This window comes from Macaca fascicularis, chromosome X (genome assembly GCF_037993035.2).
Source record: "Macaca fascicularis isolate 582-1 chromosome X, T2T-MFA8v1.1".
Lineage (NCBI taxonomy): Eukaryota > Metazoa > Chordata > Mammalia > Primates > Cercopithecidae > Macaca > Macaca fascicularis.
Window position 1 is genome coordinate 160,766,901 of NC_088395.1, and position 16,673 is coordinate 160,783,573.

The 16,673-nt window shown below is 47.0% G+C and overlaps 1 protein-coding gene and 1 long non-coding RNA gene across 3 annotated transcripts; both read left to right on the top strand.

The window, feature by feature from the left end:
* The first annotated feature begins 9 nt into the window (after positions 1-9).
* On the top strand, positions 10-3,317 carry LOC102119988 (cancer/testis antigen 1-like). Of its 2 annotated transcripts, none has more exons than XM_065538030.1 (3): positions 10-2,077; positions 2,651-2,789; positions 3,015-3,317. In XM_065538030.1, the coding sequence occupies exons 1-3, from the start codon at positions 1,830-1,832 to the stop codon at positions 3,315-3,317; spliced, it is 690 nt and encodes a 229-aa protein (XP_065394102.1). In that variant the 5' UTR covers positions 10-1,829. The 2 variants fall into 2 exon arrangements, with proteins under 2 accessions (XP_065394102.1, XP_065394103.1); XM_065538031.1 differs by having other exon boundaries at positions 2,651-2,785; positions 3,015-3,305.
* A 4,926-nt stretch (positions 3,318-8,243) lies between these two features.
* On the top strand, positions 8,244-14,608 carry LOC141409429 (uncharacterized). The gene is made up of 2 exons (XR_012430149.1): positions 8,244-8,381; positions 13,570-14,608. It is a non-coding gene; the product is annotated as an uncharacterized lncRNA (long non-coding RNA).
* Positions 14,609-16,673: the final 2,065 nt, after the last annotated feature.

Below are 16,673 nucleotides of genomic sequence, written 5' to 3' on the forward strand. Positions count from 1 at the left end.
TAAAGCAGCAGAGGCGGAAGCCGGAGCCTGCTTTGGAAAATGGCATGCTTTTATTGCTGCGTCTGCATTGACTTTTTAGCGCTCTAAGAATGTCCCCGCAGTCCTGCCGCCCTCTGCCAGCCCCAGCCCTCCAGCCTCTGTTCCCGTGTTGGGGAAGCCTTTCTCAGGGTCACTCAGCTGTCTCAGGACTGGATGTGGCACAGACATACGTAGGTAAAAGCTGCTACACGGAAGACTGGAGGTGCGGGAAGTGCATTCGCTTTAAGCCTAGAGGTGGGAGCCGTGTCCGGGGTCCTTTCCTGGGGGTGTGCATGTTACCAAAATACCAAGGGTTTGGTCTAGGTCCTGCTGCTGGCCGCACAGAAAGCCAAAGACTGAGACGAAGACAATTACCAGGGAAGACAGCTTTAATTGGGTGCTGCAGCCGGGGGATGGGAGTTAAGTCTCAAATCCATCTCCCTGACTAAAACTAAGGGTTTATATAGCAGGGAAGAAAGGCACCAATGTGTAGGAAAACAGGAACTCGGGAGGGCCCAGAAAGCAATCCTGATGAATGAGGGGGTCCAGCATCTCATTGCCTGGATGCGATCTGGTGAGTTTCGGTTCCTTGACACTTTGAGAGGCCCCAAGGTCATTTCCTGAGGAAGGAATTCAGATAAAACAACTGTAAGGTTCAAGCTTGAAGACCAGAAGGGTCAGTTTCTATGTTTATCAAAAAGAACAGCCTACGGGACGATTGGATCGGTTTCATGCCCAGCCCAGGGTGCAGGATGTGGGAGGCCTGAGTTGGCCTGGTGAGCAGCCCAGACACCCGGGATGGAGGAGTGCAGCCTCTCCTCCCACAGACTTGTGAACAGGGTGTGGAGACAGACACCCAGCTCCTAGGACCATGCCACCCCCACCCCTGCCTACCTCTCGCAGCACCTTTCCTGTGGATCTGACGCCCTTCCAGACACAGAAGTAGGCCAGCACCCGGCAGGCCAGCAGACCACAGGGTCACCTCCCAGCTGAGGGCCCTCCGCACCTCCGACGCCGCCAGGGGAGCAAGGGAAGGAGGGAGAGAGGGAGATCCCATGAGGTCTGTGCTGGGAGACAAGGGAACTATGGGGTCCCCTCAAGGAGTCCTGGCTCCCTTCCCTCCCCCAGCTCTGGTCCCGCTGGTGCCTCCCATCCACGTGGGCTGGACCTGGGGCCAGGGAGCCCCTGGGTGATTGGGGGCCCGACCTGGGGCCAGGGAGCCCCTGGGTGACGGGAGGCCACCCCCGAACCACCCGACCTGCAGCTCCAGCTCCCCCACCTGGCTGGGCGACCAGGACAGGGACCGAAGCTGCTGAACCCAGTTAGAGGCCTGGCCCCGGGGTCTGTCCTGGGCACTCCCCCAAGGACAGGCAGGGCAGGCAGAGTCTGGGACGATGGCCGCACAGCCCTGGCCCCATGTTCCCAGGCCCGCCTTGCTCCTCGGTGTGAGGGAGACCAGGGGGACGGGACAGGCTGGGCCCCGCCGTGCCTGACTCCCTGCAGGGCTCCCGGGACAAGGGCCCGGCGGACAGCCGGCTGCTCAGGGGTGAGGGGTCCAGGCTGGCATCGTGGCCACCTTCCGGCCCGGGCTCTCTTGGGGTGGGGTGGGCGGGGAGAACCAGTCACGTGCTCCAGGGCTCGCCCAGGGTCTCTCAGGGCCGGAAGTAGGACCCCTGTGCGCAGGCGCCCTGAGGATCCCAGGCTGCCAGTCGCACGCACGCCAGGGGGCGGAACTTCCTGCAGCCTCACTGCCTCCGCGTCCTCGTGGGCCCTGACTTTGTCTCTGAGCACACCACAGAGGCCCAGGAGCCATGCGGGCCGCAGGCCAGGGCACAGGGGGTGCGGCGGGCGATGCTGATGGCCCAGGAGGCCCTGGCGTTCCTGGCGGCCCAGGAGAGGCGGGTGCTGCGGGCGACGGAGGTCCCCAGGGTGCAGGGGCAGCAAGGGCCTCGGGGCCGGGAGGAGGCGCCCCACGGGTGCCGCGTGGCAGTGCTGCTTCTGCACAGAATGGAAGCTGCCAGTGCGGGGCCAGGGGGGCGGAAAGACGCCTGGTTCAGTTGTATCCTGTTGGGGGCAACAGGGTCAAGAGGTGGGGGGCAGGGCCAGGAGGTGGGGGAGGGCAGGGCCAGGTGCAGGAGGTAGGGTTTGGGAGATGGGGGTAAGGGGCCGGGTGGGGGGGGAGTGGGGGCTGGGAGTGGGAGGTGGGGGGGTGTGGCTCGGAGGAAGGGAGCAGGTGGGGGATGGGAGGTGGAGCGTGTGCACGGTGGGTGCTGGGCGATGGGGTGACGGGCAAAGCGCCAGGAGGTAGGGGGTCTTGGGTATGAGAAAGGATCAGGAGTTGGGGGGAAGCGTGCAAGGTGGGAGCCGGTGGCTGGGGTGTGGGCTGGATGGGGCTGGGGGGGTTCAAGTGATGGGGGGACGGCTGATGCGGCAGGGGTCATGGTGGGGAGGGCCTTGGAAGGGCACACAGGAGTCAGCTTGGGGTACAACAGAGGAAAGTGGGGAATCAAGACAGCTGGGTGGGGTTGCTTCAGGACCTGGGCCAGTGCGTGGGAAGACAGCCTGTGGGGATGAGATGGGCACCGGCCAAGTCCTAGGCATAGTCCAAGCTCCTTAACCGGGTCCCCACCGGGAACATCACGATGCCTTTCTCATCGCCCATGGAAGCGGAGCTGGTCCGCAGGGTCCTGTCCCCGGATGCCACACCGCTCCCCCGACCAGGGGCGGTTCTGAAGGACTTCACCGTGTCCGGCAACCTACTGTTTATGTCGGTTCGGGACCAGGACAGGGAAGGGACTGGGCGGACGATGGTGGTGGGTTGGGGGCTGGGATCCGCCTCCCCGGAGGGGTAGAAAGCTAGAGACCTGGGAACACCCAAGCACAGGGTCTCAGAACAGAGACCTGGTACACCAGGTCCGCCGCCACCCGAGGGAGCCCGGGGAGATGGGTGCAGAGGTGTCGCCTTTAACCTGATGTTCTTCGCCCCTCACATTTAGCCGACTGACTGCTGCAGACCACCGCCAACTCCAGCTCTCCATCAGCTCCTGTCTCCAGCAGCTTTCCCTGTTGATGTGGATCGTGCAGTGCTTTCTGCCTATGTTTTTGGCTCTGCTTCACTCAGAACAGAGGCGCTAAGCCCAGCCTGGTGCCCCTTCCTAGGTCGTGCCTTCTCCCCTAGGGGATGGTCCTTGCACGAGCGGCCACTTCATTGTGGGGGCCTGATTGTTTGTCGCTGGAGGAGGCCGGCTTACATGTTTGTTTCTGTAGGAAATAAAACTGAGCTACAATTCCGTGTCTGAGTCTCTTCTCGGCGAGCGAAGGCACCTTCAGACTTGCGTGCCCTTGTCCTCGGGTTGCAGGGGAGGCTCTGGGATTCAGAGATTGAAGTAGCACAAGGTAATGGAAGACAATTTGGGAAATGGGGGAAAATGAAAAGCCACTGGGTCCCGCCGTTCAGCTTTAAGTACTGTGGACATTTTAGAATACTTTCCTCAATATGCTTGCATTTATATGTTAAATATATGACAGTAGCATGTATGATGTTTTTCCAGCTCAGCATTAAGTTTGTTCCCAAATTGTCTTCATTGAACATATATGAGCTTTTGTGCTTTCTAAAAATGCTTCAAAAACATGTGCTTGAACAGATGCATAAAACCAGCATTATCATTTCACCATTAAACATGTGATATGGGCCGGGCATGGTGGCGCGCACCTGTATTCCCAGCGTTCGGGGAGGCTCAGGTGGGAGGATGGCTTGAGACCTGCAATTGGAGGCCACTCTGGGCAATGTAGCGAGATTCTGTCTCTATGAGAATCATTTAAAAATTAGGGGTGGAGGGCGTGGTGGCAGGCACCTGTAGTCCCAGTAACTCAGGAGGCTGGCGTGGGAGGGTGGCTTGAGTCCAGGATCTCGAGGCTGCAGTGAGCTATGAATGCACCCCTGAGCTCCAGCCTTGGCGACAGAGCGAGACCCTGTCTCTAAAATAATAATAATAATAGTAATAATGTGAACAACGTAAAATGTTTGTAAACACGGAATGTTAACAAAACGCAGATTCTCTTACCGCTTGCAGAGTCCAATGAACAAGAGCGATGTCTGCTATTAAGAAACGGACTTTCTGCCATGCTTGGTTTAGGGGAAGACGTACAGGCTCCTGCCTTTAAGGGCACTGCTTCCCTTTGGGGGCAGAAAGCAGGGCCTTTTAATGGGGGACTTGGCATGAATGGCACACAGGGGAGGGAGCAGGCAGCTGCGGGGTCTCTGTGACTTGCTGAGTTGCCTTGTCTACCGGGTGGTCACGCTGGCACCATCTTGGGCAGAGCTAGTTTGGAAAGTGGCTGTTGTTTGTCAAAGCAAAAGAGACATATTCTTGAGCTGTCTTCTGGGATGCTCTTAAGTTGCTTGGAAACAAGATCCCTTTGAGTCTTGCTTTCAGGATTTATTCAGTGGGACCAGAGCATATTTTAATGTAAGATTAAAGTATTAGTTGACAATCTCCAGTGCTTGGCAAGGCTGTAGTTGGAAACGAGGACTCATACACTGTCAGTAGCAGTGGTAGTAGCATCTATTTGGACATTTATTTGGCATTTTCTATTAAGGGAAAAATGTGCATACCCTTTCACCCACCTTGAGGAATCCATCTGAGAAACTCCTGGATAGGCAAGTGAGGTCGAATCCACCAGCATCTTAATGACACCATCACGTAAATAGTTTTTAGAATGTAAATGTTCATCAGCTGCAGAAAAATTAAATAAATCACTGCACAACTGCCCCAGGGGAAAAGTGTGAGGAAGCTAGAGAGAGAGCATGGTAGATAGTCGGGTACTAGCATAGAAAGAGGTTAAAACAAGTCACCAGATCTCTGCATATAGGCTATGGCACACTCTTGTTTTGGCAGTGTGCTCCCGCCATGTGAGCATGTAGGGATGTGCACAGTAACTCCCTGGACAGCCACCTCCACGCTCAAGAGTGCTCATCGCTGGACAATAGCGTTAGGGAAATAAAACCTTCACCTTTTAAACCTCAGACTTCCATGCTGAAATATTTTCATCAAGCATGTATTACTTTGGAAATACACGTCTTTACTTTGTAAAAGAAGAGTCTGCTCGAATAAACCATCTCTCCTAGTCCTGTTCTTTCAAAACATTGGAAGTGGATTTTGAGTGTGTTGACATGTCTGTGCCACAGCAGAGGGCATCTTTTGGTTTTGTCAGCCAACCTCTGTTCCCCTGTACCAGTGTCCATATTTCCCCTAGAACCACTCCCTCCCTTTCCCTTCAGCAGTTTTGATTCTGCTGGAGTTGACTTCACCCCAGATTCCAGGTGGAATGGCTCATCCTTCCTCTCTCACCATGCGATGCCAGCTTTCCGCCACCTCCCGCCAGGAGTAGATGCGGTCTGAGGCCCTCACCAGAAGCAGATGCTGGCACCACCCGTCCTATAGCTGCAGAACCATGAGCCAAATAAAACTCTTTATGAATTTCTCAGCATCAGGTACCCCTCTATAGCAACACAAATAGACTAAGACAGGGATTGAGTCCTTGCTGATAAGCCCTCAAAAGCTGTGATGGTAGAAAAAGCAGTGAAGGAGTCTTCTGTGGATACGAATCCAAATAGGGAGGGGTGAGCCTGCAAGGGAGTCCCAGGAGGAAAGGGAGGAGGAGAACGGGCACAGGGACCAGCTCTTTCCAGATAGGGCTCCCCAACCTGGTCCACAAGTGTGGGTTTCATTCACCCAGAGCATGAGTCTTTAGTTTCGTTGTCCCATGACCCCGTCCCGCCACCTCTGCCCAAACATGGCCCAGGTGCAGCCGGCCACCCTAATCCCACGGCCGGATGGCTGGAGCTGGTAGCTTTTAAACCCAAGTCAGGTGGCCTCAGTCCTCTGCTCTAAGCTGTCCAGTGGGCTTCCCTCACTCACAGTGAAAGCCAGAGCCCTGATGGCAGCCTGCAGACCCGACATGATCGAGCGTTTCCTCTCTGGCCTTCTCACCTCCCACACTTCCCCTTGCTCACGCTGACGCAGCCACACAGGGCCCCTGGCCCTTTCTGGAACACACCAGGCACACTCCTGCCTCACGGCCTTTGCACTAGCTTTCTCCTGTCGAGAAATCTCTTCTTCCAGCGTTGCACACAATTGTCACCCTCTCAGAGAGGCTTTTCTGGCCAGCCTCTTTAATACCGCATCCGGCCTCCCCTGCCTTCTGCCTGGTCCTGTCTGTCACTCCCTCTCCTTTCAGGGCCCAGGTGTGCCGGAGACATCCTGGCCAGGGTGACCTGCCCCGCAACACCCAATTCAGGGCTCAGCCCGGGGACCCAGGCTTGAGCCAGCCGCTCCCCAGGACAGGAGGACGGCTCAAGACTGAGAAGCCCCCTCCTCACCCATTCCACCACCCATAGCTTTCACTGGGCACGAGGCTGACGATCTTCCAGCTTCTGTCGCCTTGAGGCATCTCGGTCCAGAGCCGTGAGAATCTGGGGGAGAAGGGATCCCCTGGAGCTGGGCTCTGTATGGGGGAGCAGCTCCTTCCATGCAAAGCCCCCATTTCCCAGCTGGGCTCTTCCCTCCCACACACCTCACCCCTCCGTTCTCCCCCACAGCACCTGTACAAACCCACCAGCTTCTCCTCAGCCCCAAATGCCCCTCCAACGACAGCACTTTCTCCTCCTCCTCTCCACGGCTAGGGTGCGGCCCTTCCCCACTGTGGTCTGGACTGTGGACTCGCCATGCCCCACTCTTCTTCCCCACTCCTTCCTGGCCCAATCATCTCAGCTTTTCCTCTTAAGACCCTAGAGGAAAAGAGAAAGCTAGCCCCAGACAAGCAGGAGGAGGACCTAATAAATCACAAAGCAGACATCAGTGAAACAAGTCAAAGGCTAGTAAAAAATGCTATTGGCCGGGCGTGGTGCCTCACGCCTGTAATCCCAGCACTTTGGGAGGCTGAGGCGGGCGGATCACACGGTCAGGAGATCGAGACCATCCTGGCTAACACAGTGAAACCCCGTCTCTACTAAAAATACAAAAAAAAAAAAAAAAAAAAAAAAACAAAAAAACCAGCCGGGTGTGGCGGTGGGCGCCTGCAGTCCCAGCTACTCGGGAGACTGAGGCAGGAGAATGGCGTGAACCTGGGAGGTGGAGCTTGCAGTGGGCCAAGATCGCGCCACTGCACTCCAGCCTGGGCGACACAGCGTGACTCTGTCAAAAAAAAAATAAAAATAAGAAAAACAAAAGGAATGCTATTTAACAACTCTGTGACAATAAATTCAATGACTTCGATGAAATGTATAATTTCATTGAAAGATACATATTACTAAAACTGACACAAGAAAAAAAAAAGGAGTTTTATATCAACTACCCATATCAGTTCATAATTAAAAACCTTCCCACATAGAAAACTCCAGGCTGGATGCTCTATTGGTTAATGAATCAAACATTTAAGAAAGAAACTCTGGCCCCCTGAGGTGGCTCATACCTGTAATCCCGGCATTTTGGGAGGCCAAGGTGGGAGAATTGCTTGAACCCAGAAGTTTGAGACCAGCCTGGGCAGCATGGTGATACCTCGTCTCTACTAAAACCAGAAAACATTAGCCAGGCAATGTACGCCGTGCTTGTAGTGCCAGCTGCTCGGGAGGCTGACGTGGGAAAATCACCTGAGCCTGGGGAGGTGGAGGCTGCAGTGAGCCTTGACTGTGCCACCGTACTCCAGCCTGAGCAACAGAGGAGGTGCTGTCTCAAAAATAATTTTTTTTAAATAAGGGGATGAAGATGTCCCTCTTATGGGGCAGACCATGTCTCAGGTACTACAGTCAGCCAAAGAACAGATCAAGTGGTCACTCCTTCAGTGAATAACTCACCATTTCTGGCTCCTCACCTCCTTCCAAACAATGCACGTCTGCCGTGAATTTTCATCCAGTTCCCCAGCTGATGCTCTCAGGGTCATCTCGGGAATCACAGGGATCCTTAAATCTCCATCCTGTCTGTGGTTGCCCCATCCCTCCTCGCCCCCGCTCCCAACCCTCCCTATGCCCTTCCTGTTCCTTTGCTTCTTTGGCCTCTTTTTAACTTGAATTATTAGATTTTTTTTTTCTTTCCCCCCTACAACATTGTTTGAGTTCCTTATGTATTCTGGTCATTAATCCCTTATCAGATGGGTAGTTTGCAAATATTTTGTCCCATTCTGTGGGTTGTCTCTTTACTTTGTGAATTGTTTCCTTTGCTGTGCAGAAGTTTTTTAACTTGATGTGATCTCTGGTTAAATAATTTTTGACAAGAGTGCCAATCCTGCAATCTCTTCAACAAACAGCGCTGGAACAAGTGGAATTACTCCTGCAAAAGCATGATGTTGAACCCCCATGTAACACGGTAAGTAAAAATTAATGCAAAATCGGTCAGCAACCTAAATGTAAGAGCTAAAACCATAAAACTCTTCAAAGAAACCACAGAGTGAATCTACATGACCTTGGATTTGGCAATAGATTCTCAGATATGAAACCAAAAGTACATGCAGCCAGAGAAAAGATTGTTAAACTGGACTTCATCAAAATGAAAAACTTTTGTGCATTAAAGAACATTATCAAGAAAGTTGTTTTAATTTTTTACTTATTTGTATTTATTTAGTTTTTTATTATATTTTATGTTCTAGGGTACATGTGCACAACATGCAGATTTGTTACATATGTATACATGTGCCATGTTGGTGTGCTGCACCCATTAACTCGTCATTTACATTAGGTATATCTCCTAATGCTATCCCTCTCCCCTCCGCCCTCCCCATGATAGGCCCCGGTGTGTGATGTTCCCCTTCCTGTGTCCAAGTGTTCTCATTGTTCAGTTCCCACCTATGAGTGAGAACAAGCGGTGTTTGGTTTTCTGTTCTTGCGATAGTTTGCTGAGAATGATGGTTTCCGGCTGCATCCATGCCCCTACAAAGGACATGAACTCATCCTTTTTTATGGCTGCATAGTATTCCATGGTGTGTATGTGCCACATTTTCTTAATCCAGTCTGTCATTGATGGACATTTGGGTTGGTTCCAAGTCTTCGCTATTGTGAATAGTGCCGCAAGAAACATACGTGTGCACGTGTCTTTATAGCAGCATGATTTATAATCCTCTGCGTATATACCCAGTAATGGGATGGCGGGGTCAAATGGTATTTCTAGTTCTAGATCCTTGAGGAATCGCCACACTGTCTTCCACAATGGTTGAACTAGTTTACTTTAGTTCCTTTAAAATGGAGAGTACTCCTTCAGCGATTAGAAGAGCCAGAAGACGGAAACAAAGAACTTCTGTTATTCATAGGTTACGGTGGCTACACGGAGGTCAGTCAACATGTGCAGAGGGTGTGCGTGGACCTGGGGCACTTGCCTTTATTTGGGTCCAGGGAGGTGGTCAGAGCATCACAGTAGGGGGTGAGAAGATTGGAGCATTCGAAGCAAATGCCCAGAAAAAGGGGCCTAACCTAACTACATGGACCTAACCTAACTTTACATTTGGTCAAGCAGCTGGGTGTGTGTGTGTGTACTGGTGAGACGGCTTTTAGGGGAAGGAAAGTGGAGTCGAAAGGCAGCGGTTGGGAACTGGGCTTAGGCTATTAACCAAGGGCATCGTGTGGCATCTGGGGACTCATGTCAAGACAACAAAATGGATGCCGGGGCAGCATGGTAATATTAAGCCTCAACCCAAAAGTGAAAAGACAAGCTGAAGAAAGTGAGAAAATATTTGCCAATCATATATCTGATAAGGGTTTAGTATCTGTAATACACAACACACTCCTAAAACTCAACTCATAATATACAACAAACTCCTAAAACTCAAGCAAAGCGATAAACAATTGAATTAAAGAATTGACAAAAGACTTAGACATTTGCTTTAAGGTTATAACTTGCTTCTATGAGTTTTGCTGCCACAATTTATGAAAGAGCTCTAATTAATTGGCTTAAGATATAATAAGGGCTTAAATCAATCATATTGTCAGAAAAGTAGAAACTTCAATGGCTTTAGGTCATCTGACTCCAATAATCTTTGAGAAATAAAGACAGTTTAAAGATTATTGGTAAAGTAAATAAAAACTAATAAAATAAAAACATCTTCAAAATTTAGACATTCGGTCTAATTTAGGCAGGTCAGATACTGTTTGCTAGATGCTTTAAGGTTATAACTTGCTTCTATGAGTTTTTTGTTTTTTTTTTTAGGTAGTATAATTTATTATCACAAACATGGTTTTAATAATTGTTTGACTTCTCTGTTTTACATCCATTAGATTCTAGGTAAGGCCTGAGGACATATGGAGTTTGCCAGGTTCCCTGGCTAGGCTGGGAAGAGTCAGACATTGTCTAAAGCTTGGTCTGTCTCAGTCCTGGGCTTTGCAAGCTGATACATGGTTATAATTGCTTACTTACCAGGTTTTTCACCAAAAATAAAAGTTGCTGAGAATTAACACTGTAACATATGTAATTGAGACTACTGGAGAAACAGTTTGACATGCAAAGTGGATAAGGAAAGTGGAATGTGTTTCTGACAAAAGGTTATAAGAAGGCAGGGATATATTTTTGTTCAATGGAAGGCAATTTTGGCTAGTTCAAAAGTTTTGGAGCATTGTCCTAAGCAGGAAGAATAAGAGAATACTGAAAGTTTAAACAAGTTGTAAAATATTTGTGAAAGATTGATCTTGTTAAGGAAGTTCTATAGGTATGAGCAAGCTGTCTGAAACTTGAAGGGGATTATTTAGTTTTCCTGTAAATTAAACATTAAAATAAAAGCACATTGATGCAGGGCCAGAATCTGAGCCAATGTATCTGGTTTTCTTACAGCATTCGTCTTTTCTTTAACAAAAATTGTAAAGGATTATAAACGTTTATGGAAATCTTACCTTATGATCAAACGAATTGAGATTGGATAGATTTGTTTATAAGGTTTTATTAAGAATTGGGTTAAAGGCCAGTCCTGGTGGCTCATGCCTGTAATCCTAGCACTTTGGGAGGAGTTCAACAACAGGCTGCGCAACATGGCAAAACCCCATCTCTACAAAAAAAAAACAAATTAAATTAGCTGGGTTTGGTGGCCAGCACCTGTATTCCTAGTTACTCAGGAGGCTGAGGTGAGAGGATCAGCTGAGCCTGGGAAGTTGAGACTGCAGTGAACCGTGATCATGCCATTGCACTCCAGCCTAGGTGACAGAGTGAGACCCTGTGTAAAAAAAAAAAAAAAAATGTGTTTAACATTAATAGATGGTACACTAATTCAAAGGTGAAATTTGGCTTCTGTGTTGAACAAGATTTTCATGTACTATTAAAAGATAATGAAAGATTTTTGTTTTCCTTTTGAATAAATGACAGAAAAAAGAGGGAAGAAAAGACAGATTTAGTTGGCCTCATGCTACCTTTATTGGGTCTTGTTTAGAAAGCCAAGTCTTTCCTCTACCAACAAGTAAAGATTTTTGCCTTTTTAAAATTTTCGAGTTATCATTTTGTCTAAATAAATGACATATAGTAATCCGGGATTCTATTTTGTAATGTCAAGTGGTTAAATCTTTGATATGTAACAAATGTTCCAAAGCCAAATTCTAAATAAGTCCTTTTTTGACCTGGTCAACCCTTTTGAATATGAGATACCCTAAAGTCCAAAAGAGACATATTTGGCTTATTTGGTCTATTGAAGCCATATAGGAAACATTGTCAAATACAAAATGGTGTTAAGCTTTCTTTGGGTTATATTCATATAAATATATTCTTTTTTTTTTTTTTTTTTTTTTTTTTTGAGACGGAGTCTCGCTCTGTCGCCCAGGCTGGAGTGCAGTGGCCAGATCTCAGCTCACTGCAAGCTCCGCCTCCCGGGTTCATGCCATTCTCCTGCCTCAGCCTCCCGAGTAGCTGGGACTACAGGCGCCCGCCACCTCGCCTGGCTAGTTTTTTGTATTTTTTAGTAGAGACGGGGTTTCACCAGGTTAGCCAGGATGGTCTCGATCTCCTGACCTCGTGATCCGCCCGTCTCGGCCTCCCAAAGTGCTGGGATTACAGGCTTGAGCCACTGCGCCCAGCCATATAAATATATTCTTAGTATGTGTTCCAAAGTTGTATAAGATTCCTATAATCCTGATACGTTATCAGTAGTAATTATGATTGTTATGTTAAATTGTTTGTGCCACAGAGATGACCAAATTTCTTTGTTGTTTATGTCTTTAACTGTGGCTGTTCTGAGGCTCATGTCACCCATAATCGCTTTTTTACTCTGATTCTTTATAATCAGCTCTAATACTCTGACAGGTACTCTTGAATGCAGGTTTCTGATAACTTTGGAGACTGTGATATTAGAAAAGAGAAAAAAATTTCCAAGACTCCCATGGAGAGCTAATGTGTTCATGAACATCCAGCAAACCTAGAGTTAATTACATAGACTGAACTAACAAAAGACCAAAATAATCTTCTTATGATTTCTTGTTTGAAATATTGCTAATTCTTTTGTGTTTCCATGTACAGAAAAGTATAATTCTTTTGAGCTATTTACAGCTTTTAACAATTGGGTAAAGTACACTCTTGTGAGTGAAATTTGGAGTATATTTCTTTCTCTCTACCTGATTTATCCAGAATTTGAAAATGGTTTGTAAGTGTACTTAATTAATGGCAATGTGGTTACTTACATAAGTTCAATAAGAATCTGTTCTCTGTTGTAACAGGACACAATTAGAGACAATGGTTATTTTCCCAAGGCTTTGACTGGAATGGCATGCTTTTAGCTATAAACAGACTGCTCTAAGGAATCATGATTGATTTGTAGAGCTGATAAAAGCCCCTTAGAAAAACTGGCCTCATAGCTTGTCTATGCAGTCCCTATATGGGGTTCCTGACCTGTGGTAAATAAAGAATGTCACTTTCCTACAGACCTAGGAGCCCTAAGTTATCTTAGGATCTCGAAAGGAGAGATGTTTACCCAATCCATACAAGTATTTGCAAGCACAGAAAAAAACATGCCTGGGCTTGAGGCCTTGAGAGCTCTCATCTAAGATTCCTTATGAATAAAAATTCCAGCAAAGCCGATTTTTAAAGGAACCTATTTGCCAAATAATTATTCTTCCTGCACTTTATGCAAATAATCAGGCCAAGCATCATAAGACTAAAATTTTGAAAATAAGTTTGTCCTACTATGATTTGTGTTTAGTAAGAATGGGGACTGGAGAGAAAAAATATGTTTCAGAAAAAACTATATAGTACACCTCTTGTTAGATTGTAGTCTTGTCCATTATCTTTGAGTTTTGCCTTTTAATATTATTATTACTTTCTGCAATGTGGACTAAATTGTGAATTCTTTCCAGACTATGAGTCCCTAAACTAACACTTTCAAATTTTTCTTCCTTTTCTCTGATTTGGAACCAGTGAAATTACTGCTACCTCATTCCTTGTAACACAGATGAGAAAAACATGTTAGTCTGCCACCGACTTCCTCCTCTGTAACTAAAGACACTTTGAGTCTAAGATCTGGATAGGCTGTGCCCAACATTAACCTTTGTTTTTCTTTTGTTTCCATAAAAAATGCCATCTCCTGGATGGGATGCAGCTATTTAACTAAACAGACCCATTCTCAAGAACTAAACAGGGCTTATGATCACCTTCATGAATACTCATAGCTCCTCTTGTAACCTGTTAAATATATACTGAGCCAAGTGGTCATCATATCATCACAGGAACTCCAGTTACAATTGGCAGTGGGGAACATGCACGATAGTTAAGACTAACTGCTGTGGATACATCCCCAATAATTAAAGAAATGCCTCGATAGCCCTGAGAGACATGCACCAACAAATCAAAGCTACATCTGAACGAACATCATCGAGAGATCATTCGTTAGCATCCTGGATCAGATCTGGATCATCATGGTGGCAGAAGCTACTTTCAACTTTCGCCCCGGTTGCAAGAATAGTCACACTTCTCTGTGGTAGAGTTTACCTCTGTTGCACCCTCTGTATGGGAACCAAGACAGGTTTTCCCAGAGACTTTCCAGATCTTGTACCATAATGCTCCAACAAATCTTTAGAATGCAATCATTACCTTTGCCTTCCCTGCACCAGACACTCCCTACAGGGCAAGCTCTCATCTAACCATGTACCTACTTAGAAGCTCCAAAGCCAGAAATCTCTCCCATCAGGAGATTGCCTCAAGAGAAAACAGTCAATTTACAACCTAAGGTATGCCCACCATGAAACTCTGTCCCATCTGGAGTGTGTCTTGAGACAGTGGCCACTTTACAACCTAGCTCTTTGTTCACAATGGTGCCAGCTCGGCCACCTGATAGACAAGGCACTGAAGAGAGAGTCACATAGACCCCACATGTGCTCCCTCCCTCCCCTGCATACCCTTCATGACAAGTCCCCCTTTAAAACCACTGCTTTCAGTTACAGACATGATCATTGGATTGTGAGTCCCCTGGAAATCCACCAAAATCTCTTGTGGACATCACTGCATGTCCATAGTATACAAAGCAAGAGTTAAAGTCACATTTCTTAGTTTCTGAAAGCAGAGTGACCAGAGGCAATGTAGGGGTTCTCTTGTAATGATGTTGCAGCACTTAGCATCTTAATAAAATTAATACATCTCAAGCCATGTTGAATGTAATTGTTCCCTTTTTTACCCCTGGGGATTTCAGGATTTTGCTCCATCTCAGTAAGTATGTCAGAAAGATTACTCATTTTATCGCAGATGTGCTGATAATAAAAGTAAGTTCTGATTTATAGGAAGCTGCTAAATATTTCACAAGTGTTTTCCATTGCTATGGAGATAGAAAATTCACAAAGAGGGACTGTATCCCAAATCTTTCCATTGTTTTATTAATGTAAACTCAAAGAAAATCACAGAGGAAGTGTGGAAACGTGTTCAAATGGGAAATGATGATCATGAAAAACCATATTGGAGTGTATTTCTTTCTCTCTACCTGATTTATCCAGAATTTGAAAATGGTTTGTAAGTGTACTTAATTTATGGCAATGTGGTTACTTACATAAGTTCAATAAGAATCTGTTCTCCATTGTAACAGAACACAATTTGAGACACTATTCACAATTAGAGACACTATTATTCACAATAGCCAAGAGGTGGAAGCAACCTAAGTGCCCATCAGCAGATGAATGCATTTGCACTGACGAGGATACATATTCTAACAAAATATGGATAGATAAGTAGTTACCATATTTGTGATTCGTACTATGTGTATAGCTTTACTGAGTATGCACTGAGAAAAGCACAGCGCACCCCTATCAATATTGTTCAAGATCTGTGTTTCTCAAGGTATAATCCAAGAGCACTAAGGGTTTCATAGATCAGGCCACCAAGGAGGTAGACCCCTATTCCTACATTTCCACTTGCTTTTATTTTTTTGGCAGAAGGGTTGGGAGGATATGGTAAGATGTTATTTGAAGAAACTATCCCACATCAGAATTATTTATAAACCATCCATCCATTCCATGACAATATTTTAATTGGGAATAACTAAGGGTATTAGATTTCAGTGTTAAGATACCGAATATATCTAAAGAGGTACGTTCTGAGTACTGCATCATTGTGTGAACATCTTAGAGGGTACTTACAAAACTTAGATGATATAACCTCCTACACACCTAGGCTATATGGTGGAGCCTATTGCTCCTAACTACAAACCTGGATAGCATGTGACTGAACTGAAGACCGTAGGCAATTGCAACATAATGGTAAGTATCTGTGTATCTAAACATATCTAAACATAGAAAAAGTAAGGCAATGCACTATGGCGTTGTGGCAGCTAAGGCGTCACTAAGTGACAGGAAATTTTGAGCTCCATTATAAACTTACGGGATGGCTGTGGTCTATGCAGTTTTCCGTGAACCAAAATGTCATTATGTGGTGCACGACTTTATTAAAAGGAATGACTGTCTAACACAGTAAACCTCTGTAGACCCAATGAATAAGAAAGAGTGAAGAGCTTTTCAAGTACTATAATGCATTAGTCCGTTCTTGCATTGCTATAAAGAAATACCTGAGACTGGGTAATTTATAAAGAAAAGAGGTTTAATTGGCTCACGGTTCTGCAGGCTGCACAGCAAGCATACCAGCTTCTGTTTCTGGGGAGGCCTCAGGAAGCTTTCAATCATGATGGAAGGTGAATGGTGTAGGGGTCCAGCCCCACAGGGTCGGTGGGTTTTTCTCCCCATGTGCGGAGACAAGAGATTGTAGGAATAAAGACACAGGACAAAGAGATAAAAGAAAAGACAGCTGGGCCCGGGGCACCACTACCACCAAGACGCGGAGACTAGTAGTGGCCCCGAATGCCAGGCTGCACTGATATTTATTGGATACAAGACAAAGGGGCAGGGTAAGGAGTGAGAGCCATCTCCAATGATAGGTAAAAATCATGTGGGTCACGTGTCCACTGGACAGGGGGCCCTTCCCTGCCTGGCAGCCGAGGCAGAGAGAAAGAGAGGAGAGAGAGAGAGAGAGACAGCTTATGCCATTATTTCTGCATATCAGAGGCTTTTAGTACTTTCACTAATTTGCTACTGTTATCTAAAAGGCAGAGCCAGGTGTACAGGATGGAACATGAAGGCGGACCAGGAGCGTGACCACTGAAGCACAGCATCACAGGGAGATGGTTAGGCCTCCGGATAACTGCGGGTGGCCCTGACTGATGTCAGG